At 38.7% G+C, this 8,777-nt stretch overlaps 1 protein-coding gene and 1 long non-coding RNA gene across 3 annotated transcripts; one reads left to right on the forward strand and one right to left on the reverse strand.

Annotated features, from left to right (window-relative positions):
• Nucleotides 1–791: 791 nt before the first annotated feature.
• On the forward strand, nt 792–2,157 carry LOC138892592 (G-type lectin S-receptor-like serine/threonine-protein kinase LECRK2). The gene is made up of 2 exons (XM_070176328.1): nt 792–1,292; nt 2,038–2,157. Exons 1-2 carry the CDS (start codon nt 792–794, stop codon nt 2,155–2,157), a joined length of 621 nt encoding a protein of 206 aa, XP_070032429.1.
• A 403-nt stretch (nt 2,158–2,560) lies between these two features.
• On the reverse strand, nt 2,561–4,514 carry LOC104096174 (uncharacterized). Of its 2 annotated transcripts, XR_001969230.3 has the most exons (3): nt 3,693–4,073; nt 3,399–3,587; nt 2,561–2,726 (listed from the first exon to the last, which is right to left on the reverse strand). It is a non-coding gene; the product is annotated as an uncharacterized lncRNA (long non-coding RNA). The 2 variants fall into 2 exon arrangements; XR_011407857.1 differs by having other exon boundaries at nt 2,561–3,587; nt 3,693–4,514.
• Nucleotides 4,515–8,777: the final 4,263 nt, after the last annotated feature.

Genomic DNA, 8,777 nt, shown 5'->3' on the forward strand with positions numbered 1-8,777 from the left:
TCCATGATTGAGACGGATTTGGAGAAAATTGAGAGGTCGGCTAGGGTTTTTGAGGAGAGGAGACGAGAGGATTCAAAGGCGGCGTCTGGGAGGAAGATGATAGGGTTTTGGGGCGGGTTAGGTTAATTAAAATGGGGGAATGGATATGGGCCGTTGATCATTTGAGATCAACGACCAGGATTATAGGAGAAGCGGGTGGGTCACGGAACGGGTCCCGACGGGTTATAACTAAAGGGGTCGTTTGGTCTTGGGCCAGGGGGTTGGGCTAAGGATACTGGGCCAATTTTGGTCCAAAAAATTAGTTTAAATCTGGGCTATTATTTAAATAGGCAATATTTATCGAAAGTAACTTATAAAAATGATTAATAAATAAATAAGAATATTATTTATGCACTAAAATGATTAAAAATAATAACTTAGTATTATAAAAAATATAAAATGCAATTTTGACACAAATAATATAAATAAAGAGCATTTATGTTTGAATAAGGGCTATTACTGCAAAATTGTGCAAATAGCCTTTAAAATACTAATGTAATTATATAAAAAAAAATGAAGTAAAATATTTGAAACCTGTGTTATAGGTGCAAATAATAATTTTAGGTAACTAAGTCATCACAAAATAATTTGAAGGAGTAATTAATAATTATTCAAGTAATTTAAGTACACGGAAATCAATTTAAAAACTCTAAAAATTATGGAAAATTATAGAAAATGCTCGTATAGATTTGTAAACTAAATAATGATGCAAAAAAATGATATTTGAAAGTATATATATTATTTGAGAAAATATGAGGGCAAAATTGGGCATCAACACTCGTCACAAAAACTTGGTTCATTTGCTTGGTTTTTGCTTGGAGGGATCTGAAAAGATTCTTGTATACGAGTACAAGAGCAATGGATCACTTGCAGATATCCTATTTAATTCTGAAACAAGACCTTCTTGGGAGCAAAGGATGAGGCTTGCACTTGACATATCAATGGGAATACTTTATTTGCATGAAGAATGCGAGACTTGCATAATTCACTGCAACATAAAGCCACACAATGTCCTTGTAGATGACTTGTGGACGGCTAAAATCTCTGATTTTGGGCTAGCAAAGTTTTTGGTTCCTAATCAAGTAGGGAACCAACTTCAGCTCAAAAAAAGAGAGTATTTGGCACCAGAGTTGCAGAATAGCGCCTTAGTAGATGTTTATAGCTATGGAGTGAAGCTCTTGGAGATCATATGCTGTAGAAGTAATATGGATATCAATGTCTCAACTGAGGATGAGATCTTTCTTCCTACTTGGGTACACAAATGCTTTGTCGAAAATGATCTCATGATAATCCTGATCTGCGCCCTTCTATGAGTAATTCTCATGTTAGAAGGAATTATGGACATACCATTTTTAGCATACACAAACATTGTTTAGGTTTCTTATGTCTTATGTATATTGTAATATACTGGTGTATAATGAAGCATAAATTTTACTTTGTAATAGAATGTCAAGCATTTTATTTATGTGAACCAAAACCAGTTTGAACGTGGCGCTTTGTTGCAAAATATGTTCTTACTTCTAACCTCTTTGATCTTGGTCTTCATATTAGACCTTTGTACTTTAATTGTAAACAAGGGAAAGGAAAAGAAAAGAATGAAAAATTAAAATATGAAAATAGAGAATTTAGAAACAATATTTTCTACTAATATGGACCAAAGGGAGTAGTTAATGTTTCTTTCTTTGTAGTCCTTTTCAGCCTTTGTTTTCAAAGTTAGAATTCTTACGCATGGAAAGTTTAAAGATAGAATTAATTGTCCTTTTCTCAGGTCTTTCATCAGACTTTTCTCATGGAAGACTTTTCGATTAAAATATTTCTCTGCTTGTTTATAGTTTTCTATTGATGCTAACCCATTAAGAAAACCTAATGGTTGACTTGACCAAGTAATATTCCCAGTTTCTTCTTGGATATTTCTTGAGAAGAGATTTTCTGGCTGTCTTTATTGTTTCTATAGTTTTCATTTTTACATATACTTTTTCTTTTTCTTATTTTGTCAAGGATGGGGTTAAAACCATGTTAAGAGTTAAAACTTGTTCTGTTTTCTCTCACTTCACTACAAGAAATCAGGCTTTTAGTGGCACCAAAATTCGCTACAAAAGATCAGAATGTCGCAGCTAAAGGTTTTTAGGGCGACCACAGGTTGCAGCAAGTACTTGCGTAACTGAATGTTTCTTATGACGACTTCGGAAGGTCACCACAAAAAAAGACGCATTAGTCGCGACGTAACCTGCCACTAAAAGTAAACAAAGACGCCACAAATAACAATTCACAAGTGGGATTTCGAGGGTCGCCGCTGAAAAGAAGACTTTAGCAGCGACAAAGTCGCCACTAATACTTTAGTAGCGACATTAGATCGCCACAACAGAGAACTTAAATTTCCTGTATCTCTTTTAGAGGCGACTAAGGGTTGCCACAATACAAACTTTTCGTTTAAAAAAAACTAATATAAAATCTATTTTACTATTAATTATCCAATATATAATAGTAGTCCATTACCAATACAAAGACAATACCACCTACATTTCTCAAGAAGAGTAGCATAAGAACTTTTCATAACTCAAATGTCATAATACAAAGACACCACTTCATAAATACATGTCATGGTATCTACACATGAAAACAAAAGAATCACAAGATATCTTCAAACTCCTCCTTGCCAACCATTCCCATTATAAACAACGTTGTCCCTGAAATTGAAAAAAAAAAAGAATGAAAGCAAGGCTTCATGTCGATAACATCATATTATGCATGAAAGGGTTTGAGAAAAATCTAGTATCATCTTGAAAGATGGCAGAAATTGAAGTGCTACATATCATGAGTGCGAGAAATTCTATTTTTTCAGTGTATTCACCATTCAATAAGAACTTTTTTACTCACTGCATGGGAAAATTGTCACTAATCTTCTCCATATGTACAAACAATTTTCAATAGATGGCCTTTTAATTTTACTTATTCTCTCTATGAATTTAAACAATTAAGCACTTAATAAGGCAGTCGATACCTTAAGTAGCTCAAACATTCTAAATATAAGCACTAACGCCTTACCTCTATGATGAATATGTCCAAAAGAGATGAGTTTTTCCAAGTGCCATTGCAAACTTACAAAAAATTCAATCACCTTGAATAACATAGAAATTGAGACTTTCTAGAGGGTGCAGAACAAAGAAAAGGGTAATGAAGTTCATAATAGCACCTAAAATGATTACAATTCAATTTTAGAGGGGTATGCTTGCTGTACAAAAAAAGTCTTTTAACAAAGTTGTCAATATATGTATCTATTCAACATCAACAAAGCAAATATACAATAAATATATGTAGTAAATTTCATAAGCAATAGAAAAAAAGTCACAGAAACTTACCACACTAGCAGTAGGATGATCAGATGAAACAGTCTTATGGCATGTAGCAACTCAAAGATTGACTTTCTTTTACTGATTAATCAAAGTTCACCTCTACTATTCTCAAATTAACACAACTCTTCATGTCTAAGCTACAATTAATTAGATCAAATTACTCAAATGATTTGCATCCGTGGAAATTCAGCTACTCTGCATCAAAAACTTATTGATGAAACCAACTAATGAATGGTTTAAAAGTAATTTACACAAAATCCTCTAAATTCATAAAAGAACGGAAAGAGACAGGAGACGTACCGATTCCCTGAGAGGCAAAACTAGAGCATAAGAGATACAGATTTCTGGGGAAGAGAGCAGGATAGCCGTGAAGAAGTGGGTACAATACCGACGATTACAGTCGTTGGTCGACGGCTATGAACTAGATCTATGAAGAAGAGGGGCCGTAGGCGCTAGGATTTTGTTCTTCATGGGAAACACTAAAGTAAAGAAAGAGAATTAAAAAGAAAATGAATCTAAAGAAGGGTTTCTTACTTTCTCAATTTTTATTTTCTTAATTTTAGAGGTTTGATTTAGCAACAATAAAAATATCGCCGCAGGAGCGCTACTAATTGGGGCGACATAGTCGCCTCTAAAATACCTCTAGTGGCAACTCCACACTAATCGCCTCAAAAAACGTTTGAGCCAAGAATATTTTCGGAGGGAAAGAAAAAATGAGGTTTATTTGTGGAGATATATTTTTAGTCGCCACTAAAACACAACTTTAGTGGTGGATAAAAAGGTCGCCACTAAAACTTTCAATTTTGCGACAAGTTTTGATGTCGCCACTAAAAGTTGCCACATAAAACCTAATTTCTTATAGTGCCTCAATACCATGTCTCTATATTTCTTCCTTGTAGCTAGAGCTCAATCAAAGCCACCTAATACAATAGGATTAGGATCTTCTCTTCATCCCACTACTCAGCCTACAGCGTGGTACTCAGCTTATGGTCATTTCACCTTTGGTTTTTATCCACAAGGAAGTGGTTACAAGGTGGGAATTTGGCTAGTGGGAGGCTCCAATAACAATGATACTTATATACGGTCGAAATAGATTTCGGTCTTCGTACGATCGGTCGAAGTCAAAACGTAATAGATCGGAGTAAGACTTCAAAATGGGTTCCGAAGATGGTACAAACAACCTTCGAGCCCGAAGGACCGATCAATGTCGAGCTCGATATCATTATCAAGCTCGAATCCAAATCGAACTATGATGCAAAGTAAAGTTATCGAGCTTATGATTCAGAGACCGACCAACCCTGACCCCGAACCAATGCAAGGATCCGAGTCAAAATCGAGCTCAAGTCAAGATCGAGAGCTTGAGTCGAGACCGAAAACTCGAGTTAATATCGAGCTTATAGACAAGAGTCATTGCAATCCCACTAGAGGAGAGAATCCTGGCAGAAATTATGGAAAAGCTTATCATGGGTCTCCCACTATGTATTTTTAATTACATCTAAAGTAAGGTCTTTCTACTATAAAGGAAATGGTTATTATTTCTGTAAGGAGAGTTTTTTTTTACATTGTAATTCAAGCACCATATTCTCATATAGAGAAGAGTTGTTCTTCTAAGCTTCATAAATTGGTTCAACCTGTTCAGTCCTAAAAATCATCTTCTTTATAACCGTGTTTACTTTGTACTATTTGCAATCCATATTTGATATTTCTATTTATCCTTACGGTTTGTATTAAGATATAACACATATCCTTAGAATACGTATAAATTTAACTCTATCCGTTTTTCGGATAAAACAGTTTGGCGCCCACTGTGGGGCTAAGGATAACACTATTTGTTTGATACAAATCTGCAACACACATCAGTTTACGCTCGTCTTTTGAGGGTGTTTCTGACTTCGAACTAGCAATGGCAAACCCTCGATTAATGGCTTTACCTACCGACAACGAAGCCGGCCTTCAAGACGAAACCAATAACTAATGCCCAGGGTCGGAAGGTCGCTTATCGATGTCATTGAAGCTCGAGTCGAAGTACCTCAAGCTCGAGCCGAAGTACCGCTAGATGTCAACTCGCATGTGGCCTTTGAGACTCCCATAATGTAGAGGAGAACAGAATCAGCTTACATATGATCTTTGATATGATACAAGCCCAGCAGGTAGCGATAGCTTAGTTGCAGAGCCAAACCCAGCTACCAAGCAGACCGGAACCCAGTCCACCTCGAGAAATTGCCCACCGAACGGAGCCAGCCGTAGTAAGGTCGAACGAGCAAGAATCGGGGACTACTCTTGAAATTGCTAAAATACTTGAGGAGCTCACAAAGCGAATCGAAGCTAATGATAAGAAAGTAAAAACATATAATTCCAGGGTCGATCAAATCCCAGGGGCTCCACCCATGATAAAAGGGTTGGATTCCAAGAAATTCATAAAAAAGCCTTTTCCCTCGAGTGCAGCCCCAAAACGAATCCCCAAAAAATTCTGTATGCCTGAAATCCCCAAATATAACGGTATGACCGATCCCAACGAACACGTCACCTCTTATACAAGTGCCATCAAGGGTAACGATTTGGAAGATGATGAAATCGAATCCGTGTTGTTAAAAAAATTCGGAGAGACCCTCTAGAAGAGGGAAATGATTTGGTATCATAACCTGCCACCGAATTCCATCGATTCATTTGCCATGTTAGCGGATTCATTTGTAAAGGCACACACCGGTGCCATAAAGGTTGCAACGAGGAAATCAGACCTTTTCAAAGTAAAACAAAGGGATAATGAAATGCTTAGGGAGTTCGTGTCCCGATTTCAAATGGCACGCATGGAATTACCACCGGTCACAGACGATTGGGCCGTCTAAGCTTTTACTCAAGGGTTGAACGAGCGAAGCTCGATGGCATCATGTCGGCTGAAATAAAATTTGATCGAGTACCCGGTAATAACTTGGGGAGATGTGCACAATTGATAACAATCAAAGATTAGGGTCGAAGACGACCAATTAGGAACTCTTTCCGGATCCGCACATCCAAACAGGTCGGCTATTAAAAAACAGATGGACATCGATAGAGAACCGAGGTCGAACAGAGACCGATATCATCCATACTTCATAGATCGAATGAATAATGGCTTGACACACAATGCCGCCCGGAACAATCGAAGGAGTGATCGAAGATAGAATTCTCGAGGACTGATGAGCAAGAATGGCTTTGACAAACATGCCGGTCATAGGGAGGCACCTCGGTTATCGGAGTATAACTTTAATATCGATGCATCGAGTATTGTATCGGCAATCGGAAGAATCAAAGATACTAGGTGGCCCAGACCCATGCAAACTGATCCTTCCCAAAGATACCCAAATTCTATGTGCGAATATCATGGTACGCATGGCCACATGGCCGAGGACTGCAGACAGTTAAGGGAGGAGGTAGCTCATCTATTCAGTGAAGGCCACCTTCGAGAATTCCTCAGTGATCGAGCCAAGAATCACTTTAGAGAAAGGGGCTCCAACAGAAAGGACAAATAAGAGGAACCTCAACATATCATTCACATGATCATCTGCAGGGTCGACACTCCACAGAGACCCGCACTCAAATGCACTAAGGTATCGGCCACAGGGAAAAAATAAACCCGAGATTATGTGTCAAAAGGCACTTTATCATTCGAAAATGAAGAAGCAGAAGGCATCTCTCAGCCCCACAACGACGCTCTGGTAATTTTTATCCTATTAAATAAAGTTCAGGTAAGCGTGTTTTGGTGGATCCAGGTAGCTCTGCGAATATCATCCGATCAAGGGCCGTGGAACAGCTCGGTCTGCAAAATCAAGTCGTGCTCGCAACTCGGGTCTTAAATGACTTCAATATGGCCAGCGAAAAGACTAAAGGGGAAATTATTCTACCAGTGAACATGGCCGGAACCATCCAAAACATAAAGTTCCACATAATCAAAGGCGACATGAGATATAATTCCCTACTCGGAAGGCCTTGGATCCATAACATGAGGGCAGTACCTTCGACTCTCCACCAAGTAATTAAATTCCCAACGTCGGACGGCGTGAAAACAATGTACGGGGAGCAGCATGTGGCGAAGGAAATGTTTGCAGTCGATGAGGTAACACCGATATCAACATTATCAGCCTCAAAAAGATCGAGCATTAGAAATGTACGTGAGGCCAAATAGCAATCACAGCCACCAGTCTCGACCAAATTGGTGAAGCAGGAAACCGAAGATGACGAGGAAGATTTCCTAACTCCCCGAACTTTTATCATCCCCGAGGATTCTGACGCCACCAAATCGACGGCCGAAGAGCTGGAACAGGTTATATTGATCGAACATCTACCATAAAGAAAGGTATACTTGGGAACGGGATTGACCTCCGAACTCAGGAAAAACCTTATTCAATTTCTTATTGATAACATAGATTGCTTTGCTTGGTCCCACGTAGACATGAAAGGAATCCCACCATCGATAACAATGCACCGACTGATCTTGGACCCTAGGTTCAGACTGGTGAAGCAAAAAAGAAGACCTCAGTCCGAATTAAAGCACGCATTTTTGAAGGACGAGGTAAGTAAATTTCTCAAAATAGGGTCGATTCGGGAAGTAAAATATTCCGAATGGTTAGCTAATGTAGTTGTAGTCCCTAAAAAAGGGAACAAACTCAAAATGTGTGTAGACTATAAAGATCTAAACAACGCATGCCCCAAAGATTCTTTTTCACTGCCTAACATCGATCGGATGATCGATGCCACAGCCGGCCACGAGATCCTTACTTTTCTCGATGCCTATTCCGGGTACAATCAAATTCGAATGAACCCGAAGGACCAAGAAAAAACTTTGTTTATCACCAAGTATGGAACATATTGTTATAATATAATGCCCTTCGGGCTAAAAATAACACAGGAGCTACTTATCAACGCCTAGTAAATAAAATATTCGAAAAAAAATAGGTGAGTCGATGGAAGTTTATATTGATGACATGCTAGTCAAGTCCCTGCGCGCAGAGGACCACTTAACTCATTTGCAGGAGATGTTTGAGATTTTAAGGAAATACAACATGAAGCTCAACCCCGAGAAATGTGCTTTCAGGGTTGGCTCGGGCAAATTCCGTGGCTTCATGGTATCAAATCGGGGAATCGAGATCAACCCCGATAAAATCAAGGCCATCGAAGGCATCACCATCGTGGATAGTGTGAAAGCGGTGCAAAAGCTAATCGGACGGATAGCTGCCCTAGGCCGATTCATTTCGAGGTCATCGGATCGAAGCCATAGATTTTTCTCTCTACTCAAAAAGAAGAACGACTTCGCTTGGACCCCGTAATGCCAACAAGTTTTAGAACAATTGAAGCAATACCTGTCGAGCCCGCCACTGCTTCACACTCCGAAGACAGATGAAAGACTTT

The sequence above is a fragment of the Nicotiana tomentosiformis genome, chromosome 5 (assembly GCF_000390325.3).
Source record: "Nicotiana tomentosiformis chromosome 5, ASM39032v3, whole genome shotgun sequence".
Classification (NCBI taxonomy): Eukaryota; Viridiplantae; Streptophyta; class Magnoliopsida; order Solanales; family Solanaceae; genus Nicotiana; species Nicotiana tomentosiformis.

Coding starts and splice junctions, on each gene's coding strand:
- LOC138892592 (XM_070176328.1), top strand. CDS start 792: ATGAGGGCAAAATTGGGCATCAACACTCGTCACAAAAACTTGGTTCAT. Junction 1,293..2,037: donor AGATCTTTCTTCCTACTTGG/GTACACAAATGC, acceptor TATTTTGTCAAG/GATGGGGTTAAAACCATGTT.